Raw genomic sequence first — 17,315 nt, 5'->3', positions numbered from 1 at the left:
GATATAATTCCACAAAAATGTTTTAAAACCATTAATAAAATCAATGAAAGCAAGATTCCCTGTAGAGTCCATAGAAATTTAAGATTTCAATATTGTTTAAATAAAGTTCATAATACAGAAAAATAGTCTGTAATACAGTTGTTTCTGCTTTAACATTTAGAGACATAAGATTTTTTATAGTCCCAAATAGGAAATCAATTTCAAATCCATTTATAAAACAGTAAATATCCATACAATTTTCTAAGACCTGAAAGCTTTCTTTTTAACAATAAATGCTGGAATTTCTTAAGGATGACAATTAATAATTGCTAATGAATAAGATAATTTTTAAAATACAACAAAAGCTTACAAGAATTATAAAACATTACCAATAAATGACAATCAACGTTGAGTAATTAATCCTCTTTGGCCTCAAGCAATTTGAGACACTATGTGATTGAGTCTAATAGAAACTCGCAGTTCTCAGTCCATATTTTTAATGAAAGCTTAAATTTCAAAATTAGCTAAAGAACTCAAGTCTTATTTGTAAATGTAGTTGACCCTTATTTCAGTGCTGTGTGACAGGCATTCGACAAATCTCTCATAGGTAAAACATTTATGCCAGTCAATATAAACAAGTAGTTTTAATAAGTCAATGATAAAGTATGCTTTATATATTAAATAAACTATGTAAATGCACCATTTTTCTTCTCATCATTCTACTGGACTAATAATTTTTTTTAAAAAACAGTATTTCTATGTTTTCAGTATAGACCTATATTCAGTGCTCCCCTATCCCATTCACTCCTACATGAGTCAGTAACCCAGAAGCTGTGGTCTACTATCGTCCTTATGCTTATACTATATGGGGTTTGTGTGTGCATGGTAGGAGAAAATTTTTTCCTGAAAGATTCGGATGGATTTTTAAAGAAATCCCTTTGTAGCCAAATTTATTTTTGCTAACTTATAGCCTGTGACTTTTTTTACCTTTTGTGTAAATCTAATTTATATAAATCTTCTACAAGCTCTACCTATCGAATATGTTATTAACAAAACGATAAAGCTCTATGTTTTCTTTTGAAAGATAGCCACATTTATTACCAAAACAAACTTAGGAATGGAAATATTTATATACAAGTATCGTGCTTTGTGGTTTGGAAAACATTTGTTTTAGGAAGAGTGTGGGCTTTGAAAATATGCAGAAAATAATGATTTTTGCCTTGCCATTCTATAACCATATTTAAAACATAAAGATATGTATTTTTATAAGTGTTCATTCAATCATCTAATATTAATCATTTATTATTCTCCAAATAAGTGAGGAGGATACAAGATTCATAAGACAGGAACCTTGCTCAAGAACTTACAATGTCAATGAAATTTAAAAGATACAGATTTGCTAATGTATAATAATATCTATTTATCACTGTGAACATAGGTATAAATTATTTTAAAAGAAGAGGAAAGGTGAATTCTTCAACAAGTAGAATTTACTTACTAATTTAACAAAACAGTGGCAAATTAGAACAAATTGACCTTTTGTTTCATTAAGTATGGTCCTAAGTGATAAGTTCAGATGGGAAATCAATCAGCATTTTAAAACACCAAATTAGAAGAAATAAACTTGCTATACAGTTGGGTAAGGAAGTCATCCAGTTACAGATTTAAGGGACTGTGTACTAATCACCATAGACTATCAGTTTATTATTAGTTATATTTTACTTATAAGGCTGACGAAGTCTTTGCAGGAAAAAGATAACTCAGTGGAGAAAAGAGGGATTGGGATAACTTGGAATTGTACACTGTTGTAAAATAGGCTCTATTGTGATCAATTAATCTTATTCTAATAAAACAGGGCTAAATGGAAGAATCTTTCAAAACCGGTTTAATAGAGAAAAATTGTTCAGTGGAGTGTTCTGTATTTATCGAAACACAATCTATTTTGAACCACTAGGTCATGAAGTAGTGATCTATCCTGTGCTTCAACAGATGGCACAGTTGAAGAAAGTCCAAGTGCTTCATGGCAAATGGCACAGGATTTGGACTCAGAAAAGCCTGAAAGTCATAAGAAGTGAATGTAATGGCTCCTTTTTTGTTTTATTATTATTATTATTTCTCTGCATTGTTAATTTTCTGTCAGAAGTAATTGGCCCTAAGCCTAATATTAGAGACCACTAAAATTCAGGTTTTTTTTTTTTTTTTAAGATCTCAGCTTTTGTTTTCTTTTCTCCCCTCCTAAATTAGGTGCATAGGCACTTATCTCTTGTGTCCCTCAAGTCTCTAAATAAGTGTTCTGGAAAAAAAAAAATAAATGAAGGGTGGGAGGTGACAGGAAGGTAGTGAAAAATATGACACACATACATTTCTCACAGAGACTCAGAGTATTTCTTGAAATCAGTGAAGTCCTATAGTAAAGACTATTACTTAAGTTTTACAGTGCAGTATTTCTCCAAAATTTAAAGTTAAGAAATCATTTTTAGAGGCCACAGTTTTGTTAATGGTTTTTGGTTTTTGTGTTTTAATATCTCCTGGATCTTTGGAATAATCAAGCAAAGTTCCATAAATAACAGTCAACACAGATTATACTGGAAGTAATTTGTGGGAGAAAAGCACATTTCCTATCCTAAACAAATGAACTCTGACACCTTAGCCTGCTTCACTTTTGGGATTGGAAGGCGAAATGAATTGCCTTTCAAAAATGATGGCATGGATTATTAGTACCCTCACATTAGCAACAATATTATATTATAGATTCATTCACAGACAAGTGTTATTCCAAGCAAACAGATCTGTGGTCCCTGGCATATAAATAATTCAGAGTCTTCAAACCCAAATATAATAGTACTCCAATTCTGTAACTGACTTTGGTGGAGAATTTGCCTCATACAAACAATAGTCTAAATTCCCTTTCCAGTTCTATTGGACACGTTGGGAGCAGCAAAAAGGCAAATTTCCCCATTTTCATTTTTTCATATGATGGAGAAGCAACTTGATTTTTATTTAAATATTTTTAAGTGGGCTACATAGCATAGCATATAAACTTGTTGAATCCGTATGTTGTACCCCTCAAACCAATGTGTGTCAACTATACCTCAATTAAAAAATATGAGGGGCACCTGGGTGGCTCAGTCGGTTAAGCGTCCGGCTTCGGCTCAGGTCATGATCTTACGGTTTGTGGGTTCGAGCCCCGCGTCAGCCTCTGTGCTGACCGCTAGCTCAGAGCCTGGAGCCTGCTTCAGATTCTGTGTCTCCCTCTCTCTCTGACCCTCCCCTGCTCCAGCTGTCTCTCTCTGTCTCTCAAAAATAAATAAAAGAAACATAAAAAAAAATTAAATTAAAAAAATGATAAAATGGGGGGCCTGGCTGGCTCAATGAGAATGCAATTCTTGACTTCAAGTTTGTGAGTTCAAGCCTCTCACTGAATGTTGAGATTAGTTAAAATAATAATAATAATGATGATGATAAAATAAAATGCAAAAAATATGTTAGCTGGTTCCACAGCATATCTTATTTATTTTTATGTATTTAGAAGCACTATGACGCATTCATCCTGCCAAACATCCTTGTTGAAATGCTAGAATTAAAAATGCATTTATTTGTTACCATACTGCTATTAAATATTTTTAAATAGTCTACCTCTTGTGGAAATTTGTCATATTAAGCAATTTTCTCATATCCATGGGTCATTTGACTTGTTTTTGTTTGGTTTCTGTTTCTTCTGTGTATTGGCTAAAATCAGCTACAGTGTAGATTTAAATGAAGCTTAGGAATTGAAGGCACAAACTAAGATAAATGAAATTTTACAGTGTCAGTTACTGTCCAATAACTGAACAAGTTGGGAAGAGAGGGTAAATTTAAGTGTGTCAAATTAAAAAATATATTGAGAGATATTTACTTTGAGGTAGGTGTGGAATTGGGAGATACAATAAAATATCATTATAAACCTGCAATCCCAGGAAAAGCAAAAACATGGATGTCAGAAAAATGCAACAGGTTGAATTGAATAGACGCTGACGATCTCTCATCAAATACCCAGTTGTGCAGTTAAAATGCATTTGTTTCGAAGTCCTTCTGATCTGGCTTTGTATTCTGGCTCTGTGCTGAGCAATATTCTCTCTGGCAAGTTGCTTTCTAATCCTCAGATTTTTTATTTGCAAAATAGTGTTTTTAAAAACTGACTTACTAGTTATAATTGTTTTGAGGATTATATAAATTTATTTATTGCAATAGAGAACCACTATTAATAACTAATGCTTTCTGAAAGTTGCTAATGTATCAAAACCTCTTATAAGCACTTTACTGTATTAACACATTTAATATTCTCGGCACTGCAATGAAGTAGGCACTAACATTGTCATTTACATTTTACAAGTGAGAAAATCGAGGAGCAATAAGGTTAATAACTTGGTCAAGTTCAGCTAGCCAGAGATAGGATTAGAATTGAGATAGTCTAATTCTAGAGATGGGACTCTTAACCACTCTAATAATTCTTGATCAAACATGATTAGTTTATTGTCAGTCCTTTTCAGACATTTTTTATTCCTGGCCTACCTACTTTATACACATTTATAATTATAATCTGATGAAATTCCCTGACGTAATTTAAAACATAAATCACTGAATGGAAAAAAAAAACTTAGAAAAATACCCAGTATAATTTTGAAAATCTTCTATAATTTGCATAGAGCAAAACAATTGGAGATATTATAATGACTATTTAATAAAAACTTTACTGAGCTTTATTAGAGGAAGTTAGAGTTAAAATGGTCCAGGAATTCACAAACTACCTTCCACAGGCCAGGTCAGTTCTGATTCCTGTTTTTGTGTCACCTATATTCTTAGGTAGTTGAAAAAATAATATTTGTTACATATAAAAATTATATAAAATTCAAATTTTAGTATGTATGAATAAAGTTTTAAATTTTGCCAATATGTGCTTTTGAAAATTTATTTCCTCTCTTGTTTTATTATACATAAACACATACATATAATATATAATACACACATATATGATATGTAATATGTCTATAATGTCTATAATGTCCTAGATTTTGCATCTTAGTCCACAAAGCCTAAAATACTTATTATTAGGACCATTACTGAAAAAAGTTCTTTGATTTCTTTATTTCAGTCCAGCAGTCATATTTCAGGGATGAATTAAGAGCCTTGCCTAGAATCACAGAGCTACTTAGAGAATGACTTAATCCAAAATCCAGGGCTTCTGATTGTAGGTTCATTGTTGTTGACCCCATAAAGGAACACAAAGACTTTGAACTCTGTAGCACCATAAGGGTGTGTTGTGGGAATCTAAGTGGCACTCTCAGTCAGCTTTTATCACTCTTTTTGAAAATAAACTTGAGAGACTATTGAATGCTGAAAATGAACTGAGAGTTGAAGGGGAAGGGGGAGGGGGGAAAAGAGGTGGTGGTGATGGTGGAGGGCACTTAAGGGGAAGAGCACTGGGTGTTATATGGAAAACAATTTGACAATAAAATATTATGAAAAAAAAGTTCAAAAAAAAAAAAGAAAAGAAACTAAGTATTTATGACATGACATCACACCTACACAGAAAGAACTGAAGCCACTAAAAGCCATCTGATGAGGGGAAACTATTTTTGTACAATATCTAAAATGAATATTTGAATTACAGCAGGACTACATTAAGTGAAAGGTTATCACAATTTACTTAGAAAATTAAATTCAATTACACTTAAGGGTGTTAAGTATTAGAGACAGTTACTGATGGTGAGCTGAATGGTATATGAAGATAAATCGTTCTATGAAGACAACACAAAATATATTTTATTGTGCTATCTACTCAAGGATTGGACTAAATGCCAAATGTGTTATGGGGGCTTTTAAGAGGTAATTGGGCAACTCTGTGGAAACCTTCCTAAGGGGAGTCCAACTTTTGACTACCAAATAAGAATAGCCTGATCTTTGTTTCTGTCTTATTGATTATTAAAGTTAATCTTTCTTTGCCAGAAATATTTTCTCTTGGAAGAAAAGAAAAAAAAATCCTTTTGTAATCAATAATGAATAAGATTAGTTGCTAGTTTCTTACTCAGAAATATGCTTATTAGAGCAAAGAGCTTAAGCATTCAATTTAAAGTTTACATTGTACGATTAGGTCATAAGTCCTTTGTATCTTTTCCAAACTATTTTCCTGTTTTTAATTGATTTTCTTAAATGAATATTTTGCTAGGTTTTATATATAGTCTTCTGGCTTGAGGAAAATGCACAAATATTAAAGATATTACATGTTTCATAACTTTCCCACGTTAGTTGTCTCTAAAATCAACTTTAGACTCAATTTTGAGTAAATCTGCTCTGAAGATAGATTATACTAGTTAAATGCTTAGGTTTTAATTCTACAAATGGAGTCAATAAATGACTAATGATGAATTCTAAGTCTGTATTTTCTCCCTCAACTACTCCAGAACTCCATAGTCCCATGTCCAACTGCATACCTAGAATATGTAAATAGACATCTCAAAGTTACCAGGTTCAAAATCCAGCTCTGATGCCTAATACCTGCTTCCTCTAGATTTCCTTTCTCAATAAAAGATACCACCAACAAACTGTTTGAAAAAGAAAAGATGCGTGTGTGCATACACATACACACATAAACACACACACCCACATACAACTATTTCCTATCCTTCACTAATATCCTTCACTGGTCAAAATATTTTTCAGCATGGTTTAAAAGCCAGCAAAATAAGGACTGAAATTTCTCTTCTTTATATATGTCATACTAGCTTAAGATATTACGAACTAAAAAACACTGAATTTATAAACAAAAGTAACTCAGTTTCAAGTTTGTGCATTTGATTACACATCAAGTGTGTAAACTGAGCTTGCAGAGGTAGATATCTAACAGGCAGCATATTAGCTATTTATGTAAAAATGCTGTAAAGAATGTTCTGTATTAATAAAAAAATCTTGCGGTATAAATAGTTTGGGCTAGTCAAAAGTGAGGTCACACCCATGCAAACAGTGTTCAAAAGGGCTCTGATTTGACTTTCTTCTTAATTTGATGTTATAAATTTTAAGTTGTAAAAGTAACATGACATTCCATATTAATTCATTTCTTGGGGATTATTGCTGTTTCCAGCTGTTAGTTTCTTGGCTCCAAGTCTTATTCCTCATAATATTACACCATAAGATGTAATACCCTCCTGGAATACTCTGCTTGTTATGTCTTAATGTCTAATTATACCAAATACCATCTGTAACATGAAATTCGATTCTTAGAGAAATGACCAACCTAATGAAAAATACAAATGTTATAAGGCCAAAGTTTTGCTGAAAAATAACAAAATACAACATTTTTGACTCCAATAATAATAATAATAATAGTATTAAACTCTCATTAAAGCATCTATTGCAACATCAGAAAACATTTAATCATGTAGGAAACAGAAGGATTAACAGCATTAAACTCTTTGCTGTGTAATTTCATTTTTAGATTCATCTGATAATGAATTAAACCAATTTAGATTCATTATTTAGGAACCTTGAAAAGTTCACTAACATTAATTTACAATTCCATGATGAAGATTAGTACTTAACTCTTTCCTGTATAAGCTATCAAAACACAAACTGGTGCTAAACATATCCACTTAGATAAAGTTAACTAGACTTATGACTGAATCATATTAGCTATAGAAATTATGTACTGAACAGAAATTAGAAAATGATTATATGATATTTCATATATTATACAACAAAATGTTTTAGATATAATAATTTAGTCACGTGGACTACTTGTAACTATAAAAATAATTATTTTAATAAGTAAAAATGCCTGAACTAAAACATGTGAATTCTACTCTAGTGTATAGGCAATGATATTGTTTTAAATTCATTCACTTATTTTGCAATCTTACTATTTTATGGCAGTGGTACTGAGTGTATATATATATATATATATTTATATATACATATTACAGTATTATTCAAATCACATTATAATAATGAGCATTACTTTCTCATATCATGTACAGTCCAAAATATTAAAAAGATCATGATTTAAAAAAGGAAAATATACAATAAATATCACAGAGTCTGGTAAGAGCCATTATTGTTTGTGGTAACAGTGGCCCTTCACACTCATCTCCCTTTCCTGGGAGGCACAGACTGTTTCTCTGATAGCAATATGGATTAGCCATTTATCATCTATATTTGAGGCACTTCTCATTTTTCACTATATATTGACTTTTTCTATTGGTATGCTCCAGCTGAACATGTTTCCTTCCTGTATTCTTCTGCCAAGAAATGATATGGAATTAGAGGCAAAGGGAATAAGGCATAGAAGCAAGTAAATGTCTGATTTGGCTTACTGCTTTCTGGATGTTGTACCTTTGGACTATACTACTAAGTAACTGTACCCTAGGTTTCAGTAAACAACGTATACCTATGGGATTATTAGCTTTACAATAAAACTATGAGAGAATATCAATATTTTATTAAAGCGACTGTAACCTATTATATATATATAAACACCATACAAGTTAAGAACCAAAGGGAACTATTCTGAAAATCTTACAATATCATAAAATACCTTATTCAATTTCCTACACTTACTTGACTTCTCAAACAATTAAAATTGAAAAATTGTCATTCACTTAGGGTAAAATTGGTTTGTTTCTCTTTAGAATGATTAGGTAAAAAACCTCTTAACTGAAGTTACAAAACTGCAGACATTATTCCCATTTTACAGAAAAAGAAATAAAACTAGCAGGTTAATTAATGAATCTCTTTTATTTAAAAATACTGTTTTAAGATTTCCAATTATTTGCCATAGCAACTAATAAAGCTGATGTTACCATTGCACTTTTTCAAATGGCTGAAAACCTCAACTGTTCCAAAGAAAGAAACACAAAAGTTTCTAGCAGTATTCTAATAATTGCCAGTGATGTACTATTACAAGGGTGGATATAGCTCAGCTTCATGGGTTGTAAACCCCTTGAGATGAGAAATGCTTTATCCTCTTTTTCCAAAAGAGCTTCCACAGTATTTTTCATGTAGCAAGTGCCCAATTAATATTGCCAATTGAATATTTAGCTCCTTACTCATTCAAAATTCTTTGAATTATATCATTCTTCTCTTATAAATCTCAGGCAAAGTTCAAGTTGGAAATATAATTATATTTCAAGTATGTAATATAGCATATATTTACCAAATAAATGGAAAGAAAAGTATAATTAATTAGATAATTGAGGTCTAAGCCATATACTATAGTTGCTGGTCAATTGAGGCCCAAGGGTTATACTGGGCTTCAATAATCAAAGATAATTTCTTCAGTGGTTCATTGCATTATAAAATTTTAGTTCTAAGTAATCTGTTTTTTCTTAATGATTCAATTTTTTAACACCCCATCAAATTTCAATGGGTTACAGCAGCAGAGTCAATATTGGTTCAGGTTTCAAGATTGCTCTGTTTATAACATGTGCTTTCATGGAACCATTTAGTGGTATATCTTTAAGTTTTGATACCAAGAAGAAAGTCCTGAAAGTCTTGTGTATTACTCTTTATAATAACAATAATATTTTTGGTGAAATTTTAGATAAAGGAAAATGTCAGGGGATTATACAAAAAATATTTTTAGCCTTCTTATATTTTTTATGATTCAGGGCCCCCCTGAAGCAAATCCTTTAAGTTAAAAATCTTGAGTACACATTTGTTATATCTAAAGATACCATACAGAGTTTATCTTTTATAAATTAAATAATATATTACATTTGAATAATACCTACCAAAATATTTCCATTTTTCTTCAAACAAGCTTACAAATTAAAAAATAATATTTATAAATTAGCTAGCAAAAGAGCTGAATAAGAAACCACTCTACTTAATACTCTACCAACACATTAAAAACACACACTTCTCGTGTTCACCCTTGCAAATTTATCCATCTCTCTGTACATAACAAATAACACTTATTAGCAACCTGGAAAAAGCTAAATTAACAAACTCTCCTTGGAATTACCAATATAATTTTTAACACTTATTGAAATGCTTGATAATTCTAATTACATCTGATATAAATACTGTTAAGAGAGAGAATCATGTTATGTTAATGTTAGATCAGCTACTCCAGCTTCCTCCTGAGTAAACATGTAAAAATGGTTAAACAATAAATTTCTATGGCAACAACTTAAATTCTAGTATATTCTTAGTTACAGCAGCAACCACAGAAGCTACCACTTCCTTTAAAGCAATCCATCTAAACAACATACCTGCTTTTGTCCTCCTTTTCCATCACGCATAACTAAAATCTCTTTTTTTTTGATGAATTAAATATGATTTAATTGAAAACAAAATATCTAAACTTAATGCACATGGCAGCTAGTTATATGAACATTTTATGTAAAAACAATGACAATAACTAGGCATTTCTAAATGAAGACATATATGCTAAGACCATATGTATTATGTATCCTGCAAACTAAACTAATACTAATATGTATTACTTTAAACCAACTAATATATATGGTTTATATATACAATTGTGACAGAGATACTTTATAAAAATAAAAAATTCTCTAAATAAGGAAAGTTCTTTTACATTAAATCATAGAATACCTTTTATACATGGATTTTTAAACATATATTACTGTTTACTAAAATATTTGAGAATTCTAATATTTTAGAACCCATAAATAGAAAATTTAATGGTTTGAATTTGGATAATTCGTAAATACATAGCAATTCATCATTTTCTTTTAGGTTGCCTTTTTATACATTCTTGGAGAACACATTAAAGTTATCTCCTCTAAATGTAGGGCAATTTTCTTTTGCTTTAAGACATACTGGAAATATAAAGGGCTACCTATACATACTTAATTAAGAAGATACAACTTGAGTTTTTGATTTGCTATAAAGTATTCCTATAGTTTTGTGTATTTTTCAAGGATACTTTTTTTAAAGAGTTTATCCTGTTAAATATATATGACCATTCCATTGAAACAATGAGGTTTTGTAGGGTGAGGAAAACTGGGTTTAAATACCACTTCGGTATCTACCAGCTATGATCTGAGTTATTGCTTACTCTCCTTAAGCCTCAATTTTCTCATCAGTATAATGGAAATAGCAATATTGTGATAAGCTATTCTGTATTTGTGAGGGTTAAATTAAATAATTATGTAAACTATTTATCACATGACTGGCTCACAATAACTACTCAAAGATGTTAAAGTTAATATTTAAAAAGTAAGTTTACTCTTTAAACTTTGGCCTCTCTATCATAATTTATTTTTAATTAGTATGAACAAAAGTTCTTGCCCCAATGAAGACCTTTTAGAAGTTCTGGTTTCCTGACTTAGACTAATCATGTAGTAGTTTTAAAAATTACTATCAATCCTCACTGGATATCTTTTAATATCACTTCCCACCAGAGATGTAGAATGTCTACCATCATTTCTTTTCCTTTTTAAGGTTATAATATTGTGAATATATGACTGTTTCCCTCCCTCCTCCAACTTTTCCATTACAAATAAATCCATTGATTGCTTACAGGGAACCCAGTTGTACTTTCCAAAGGAAAAAAAGAAAAAGAAAAAGGAATTAAGTCTTCATAAGAAAAAAATAAATAAATAAACAGCCCATAATATTTGTCAGAGGATAGTAGAATACAACTTCATCACTATGAAATGCAGTCCACAAACAAAGGAATTAAGAGAGAAAATGATGAATGACCTTAGGTATAGTCACAGTTTATAATAAAGATTTTATTTAAAAACTGTTAAAATAAATAATACATACTCTAGAACATCATTGTTCTGGGAAATTACTTCTCTACTTCTCTTTAGAATATGAGTTCTAGAAGGCAAATCTTACTGCTATGGGAGCTTTCATTAGCTGATTTACAATCATATATATATATATATGATTAAATCTGTGGTCTGCAGTCTTTTAATATACTTCTCCAGGGTGGATATGTGGTGGAATGCAGACCCCCATCAATATGTGTGGTTTTGCTTGCTTTTTGTCCCTTAACTGCTGATAAAATAGACTGCTTAGAAATCCCAGAGGGATATGATTGAGGCCAGGTCACACTGGCTCATAAAATGCAAACAGTTCAGTGCTTTTCTTGTTAATTACTAGGCCACAACCAGAAATCGGAATGATGGGAGAGAAACACTTCTTTAGGATAATGATTGATTTTCATAAAGATGAGTGCTTTAACAAATTTCAGTATGCAGTTGTTGGGGCGGGGAGGCTGGGTGGGCACTAATTAGTTTTACCGTTTTCAGCAGATGTTGAATTCAAAACGCCAGCAGCATCTCAAATGCCAGTCATTAGGGCTGTCTTTCATCGAAGAGTGCTGACCAATGAAATCTCCACTCTGTTTAATGAGACCGATCTAGGCAGAGTCAATTAAATCAAATCTCTACTAACATTCTTAATATATCTGCAGTGTGTGCAGCAGCAGCAGAAGCAGCAGCGAGGGATTTCCAGTATTAATAAAGGGATTCACTGCCGCATACGGAGAGGGGTAAAAGGGGGCCAGGGGGTGGGAGGAAGGGTGTGCTGGGGAAGACCTTACTTTAAGGAAAAGGGAAAGCTGGAAAAAGCCCAGGTGGGGATGGAGGAGGAGTGGAGCTACGTAAAGGATAAAAAGCTAAGTAAAACGATTAAAGAGCCTTGATGTAGTTCTACAAAGGATCCACCCCCAACCGTCCCCCTCCCCCATCCCTTCCACCGCAAATCCAATTTACCAGTTGCAAACATGAAGCTGGAAAAATGTAAGGAACCAGAGTTGAAAACATTTTCACTTTAATACTGAAAAAATATGCCATTATAAAATCCTCGAATAGAATTAGTAAGTTTCACGTGCTTCCTCGGTTCTTTTTTCCTACTTTATAAGTAAGATTTACACCAGCACAGAATTGCTACCATAAGATTGCAGCCTAAGCACTAGAATGACATTAATTGGTCATGCTTAACTGCCTCAAAATCTTTTTTTAATAATTACACTGATACTATAATAGAAATCATGGGTACTTATTTTACATTCAGATGAAAGGCATTATTGGATATGTATAGAAAAATATTCCCCCTCAAAAAAAATTAAAACATCACCATCAAAATAAAAGAAAGAACCCAAAGCAACCCCTAAAAACTTCGCTCAACAAAATACATTTTTAACTCATAAAATGGACCGATGATTAGCCATGCAAATGTCTTAAATAAAACCTTTACAATTTTTTTTTCACAGTAAACGTACGTACGCTCTGAACTGCCTACCGATCACAAATAATGGCGAAATGGCACTTTCTGATTATACTGTGTTTTGTTTATAGAAAGTTTGATACGATGGGACTTATCAGGTAAGAGGGTGGGTGCTGTGAAGGTGACGCCGTCTCCAGGTGCCGAGGAGGGCAGCGTCCCTGGAGCGCGTGGATTCCATGCGAGCCATGCAGCACTTCTTGTTTTTGTCAGAAGTCAAAGTTACTTATTTACAATACATTCATGCCTTCGTGCAACTGCCCGTCCCTGCATAGCCAACAGGGAGCCATCGCGCCCCCCCTCCTCACGGGGCTAATCCACAGGGGGAAAAATAGATATCTATCTCTCTATATAGATGTGGGTATACGTGTATATGTATGGGACCGCAGCAGCCAGGCCCTGCAGCCCCAACGCTGAGGACTAGTTCTTAGAGCAGGGCCCCTGCTGGGTTTTATCAAAAGGAGCTCGCTGCAAAGAGCGATTTGGCAGCGCTCCCCAGCTCACCACAGTCTGCTCTTTGTTTCCAGGAGGGAGCTAAGGGGTCAAACCCTCTCAGTGAAGCGAGTTCACAGTTATTTATTTACTTATGTCCATAAAGCCTCGGGGCGCGCTGGACTTGGGTCTTTGCTCCTCTGACCCCTGGGATGCCCACTGTTGGAGGTGGGGGTGCATCGCCTTCCCGCTCCCCTGCTCTGCCCGGGTCGGGGCCTTAGTCTGAGAGCGAGTGGGAGCCACAGTCATATACTCTATGGGCCCCATCTGCGTTGTAAGGCCCATTGTGCCAGTAGGAAGAGTCACAGACTGTCTGTAGGGAATTAATTTCGGACGCCGAGGAGTTGGCGTCCCTTCTCTTAGATCGTTTTCTGTTCCTCAGGATAAACACGAGCATGCCCACTACAGTGAAGGCGGAGGTGACGAACACCAGCAGCAGTCCCGGGACCAACACCGAGATGGACACCCTGCTGGTGTCTAGATAGGAGTTGGAGCGCGTCCCGGTCTCCGCCAACCCAGTGCTGTTTTTACTGTGCGAAGTTAACGTGGGCGAGATCCTCGCGTACAGCTGGGGGCAGATCTCGTCATTGGAGAGGAGCATGAAATCCTTCCTAAAGAAGTTCACCGGCGTCTCACACTTGAGGTCGCTCATCAGCACTTCGGAACCCAGGCGTTCTGCCCATTGCTTAAAAGGCACAATGGTGCAGGAGCACTCCCACGGGTTTCCGTGCAGGTCTATCTGGATGATGGAGGTTAACTGGTCCAGTACTCCTGCCACCGGAAGGTACATGAAGTAATTGTTGTGCAGACTGAGCTTAGAGAGCGAGACCCCAGCGAACACGTCCACGGGTAGGGACCTCAGCAAGTTGTTGTTGAGAATGAGGATCCTTAGTTTGGGCATGGCATTGAAGGTGCCAGGAAGGATGAGCTGGATTGCATTGTACTCCACGTTCAGGTACTCAAGGTTTTGCAGCCCGGCGAATTTCTCCCGGGACAGCGTGTCTAGGTAATTGCTATCCATATACAGCCACCTGAGGTCCAAAAGGTTCTTAAAAGTGTTGTTCTCTACGGTGGCAATATTATTGTTGCCCAGATCTAGCAGAATGAGATTCTTGTAATCCACAAAGTGCGATTTTCGGATGCTATGTATCTTGTTGTCTCGGAGGAAAAGCTCCTGCACGTTGGAAAGCTTGGGCTTCAAATCAGCCAAGCTGCTCACGTTCCGGTAGTTGCAGTTCATCTTTAAACCCGACCCTGGGATGTGGTCGCAGCTGCAGCCCCCAGGGCAAGGCAAGCCATTGGTTTGGGGTTTGTTTCTGGCGCTGCCCGTTGCTATTGCAGCAGTGGGTCTTATTTTGATCTGCCAGTTGCCTGGGATCTTTGTGCCTCCGTTTGGAGCAGACCCTGGGGTGGCATGATCCTCTTGCCCATTTGTCTTGAAAGGAGTTGGCAGGGGGCCAGGAGCAAAGGTCTCTTCTTGGGCAGGGGGCGCCGGGAGACTGGAATCCACTCGGTTTTTCAAAGGACACAAGTCCTGTTCTGTGGTTTCATTGAGGTCTTTCCCCTGCAGTCTGGTGGGGGCTTCACAGACAACTCGGCCGATCAGAGCATTTTTGGGAATGTTTTCCAGCCATTCTTTCAGGGAGAGGAGATCACAGGTGCAGTCCCACGGGTTATCCTCTAGCAGGATCTCAGCAATGCCCGGGATTTGCTCCAAGACCTCCTCATAGGGCAGCGTTTTCAGCCTGTTTCCCCGGAGGTCTAGGTGGGTGATGGGCACATACTGGAACACGTTGGCAGGTAGGGTGCTGATGAGATTGTCATTTAAAATGAGTACCTCCAGCTTGTTCAAGTCCTGGAAGGCCCCTGGGTCTATATCCCGTAATAAATTAAAATCGGCCTGGAGGTATTCCAGATCGTCCAGACCCAGAAAAGTCTGCTTTCGAAAAGACTTGATCTTGTTGTTGTTGATGTGCAGCCTTTTCACCAGCTGCAGCCCCAGAAAAGCCCCAGGAACGATTTCATGCAAGCCATTGTTTTCCATGTGCAAACTAACCGCATTATAAAAGTTAGCAAACTCATTAGGGAAAAGTCGAGTGAGGGAATTACCATGCAGAAATAGATGGTAAAACTGGGAAGTCGGGGCTGTGAAACGCTGCAGACTTGTAAAGCCCTTTTTTTCACAGTCTACGTGCAGGTCCCCTTCTATCTCATTGCAGGAACAGATCTTCTCTTTACAAACGTCCCCTGTAACGTTTCCAGCGGCAAAACAAAGAGACGTCTCCAGCAACAGAATCCAAAGCAGCATTTTTAAAGCGAGCAATTCATCCCCGATCTCATCACAAAGTAACAGCGACCATCCTGCTCGCCACAGACACAATTCAAGTTCATTTAGTGCTCCAATGTCCGAACCCAGGGAAGGAGAAGAAAAGGGTTTGGGGGGGTGGGGGTGGATTCCTTCCTCCCTAACCCCCCCGCACTGCAACAACCCAGGCGCCAGTCAATAATTATATCCACAAACTATCCAGGCACGTAGTGCAAGCCAAGCAAAAAAGAAAAAAAAAAAACAGGAAGAAGAAGAAGAAGAAGAAGAAGAAGAAGAAGAAGAAAAGACAGAAAGAAAAAGTAGAAAAAATAATCCCACTCTCCCTCAACCCTTTAAAATTATCAAAAGAAGTTAAATATATACATATAAATTAAAAATACACCCTTACGGAATCTAATCTAGCGGTCCTCACTAATCAGGAAGGGAACAATGCTAGTAATTAGAAGCAAGTGCATGTTAGAGAAACAAGCAGAGGGTTTGCAGCGTAGTACAGGCGCACTGCCTGTGCATGGCTGTGCGTCGGACTGACCTTGCCTCTCTGATACAAAGCAGGGTTTTCGGCAGCTTCTGTAGCGGAAGCAGCTGATGGAGTTCTTGCTTCGGTTGCAGGTTGCCCAGAAGTCCCCCCGAGGTGCTGTCCAGTCCCCCCGGTGCTGAAATCACGCCCGACCGAAAGACTCACGCTGCCGAGCCAATGGCGCTGGAAAATTTCCGCAATCGCTGCGTTTTGTGGCTGTCCATCCTTTTCCTTTCCTCCCCTTCGGTCCTCTTCAGCCCCTTTTTCTGGGCTCCGGCTCTCGGTTACTAGCTCTTCTTTTCTTTTCCTCCTCTTTATTCTGCTCTTTCGGAATTACGTGGAGGGGGCGGAGGGCGGGGGGCGAGTTGTCTGAGGGAGGGAGAGAGCGCGAGAATGGGGAGGGGGTAGAAGAGAGTTGCTAAGAAGCTCTGCTTGTTCCAGCCTGGTGCACTCTGAAAGATCTGACACCCTCTGCTGATCTGCAGTAGCAAAAATCCATCTGGTGAGGGAATGCTGAAGGAAAAAAAAATCAATCCACGTACAGGGCAAGCGTTAAAAATGTGGGCATTAAAGGCTGTCGATCCACATAGACGCTTATTTTAAATGGATTATTTAATTCTTCTTTGCGTGCTGAAAACTTTACCCTTTCCTTTCCTTAATGACCTCACAGCCCCCACTAGCTCCAGCGTTTGGAAAGAAGTGCTTTTAAAACATTTATTTCCCAATGGCTTGAATAAAATTAGTGTCAGGGTGTCAAGCGAACAG

General features: G+C 36.0%; 1 protein-coding gene across 1 annotated transcript; it reads right to left on the bottom strand.

Moving 5' to 3' along the window:
* Positions 1 to 12,745: 12,745 nt before the first annotated feature.
* Positions 12,746 to 17,008, bottom strand: SLITRK1 (SLIT and NTRK like family member 1). The gene is made up of 2 exons (XM_029936544.1): positions 16,563 to 17,008; positions 12,746 to 16,068 (listed from the first exon to the last, which is right to left on the bottom strand). Exon 2 carries the CDS (start codon positions 16,013 to 16,015, stop codon positions 13,925 to 13,927), a length of 2,091 nt encoding a protein of 696 aa, XP_029792404.1. The 5' UTR covers positions 16,016 to 16,068; positions 16,563 to 17,008; the 3' UTR covers positions 12,746 to 13,924.
* Between the last annotated feature and the right edge of the window lie 307 nt (positions 17,009 to 17,315).

Source organism: Suricata suricatta, chromosome 4, assembly GCF_006229205.1.
Source record: "Suricata suricatta isolate VVHF042 chromosome 4, meerkat_22Aug2017_6uvM2_HiC, whole genome shotgun sequence".
NCBI lineage: Eukaryota > Metazoa > Chordata > Mammalia > Carnivora > Herpestidae > Suricata > Suricata suricatta.
This window is presented reverse-complemented; position numbering and strand designations above follow the sequence as displayed.

Coding starts and splice junctions, on each gene's coding strand:
- SLITRK1 (XM_029936544.1), bottom strand. CDS start 16,015: ATGCTGCTTTGGATTCTGTTGCTGGAGACGTCTCTTTGTTTTGCCGCT.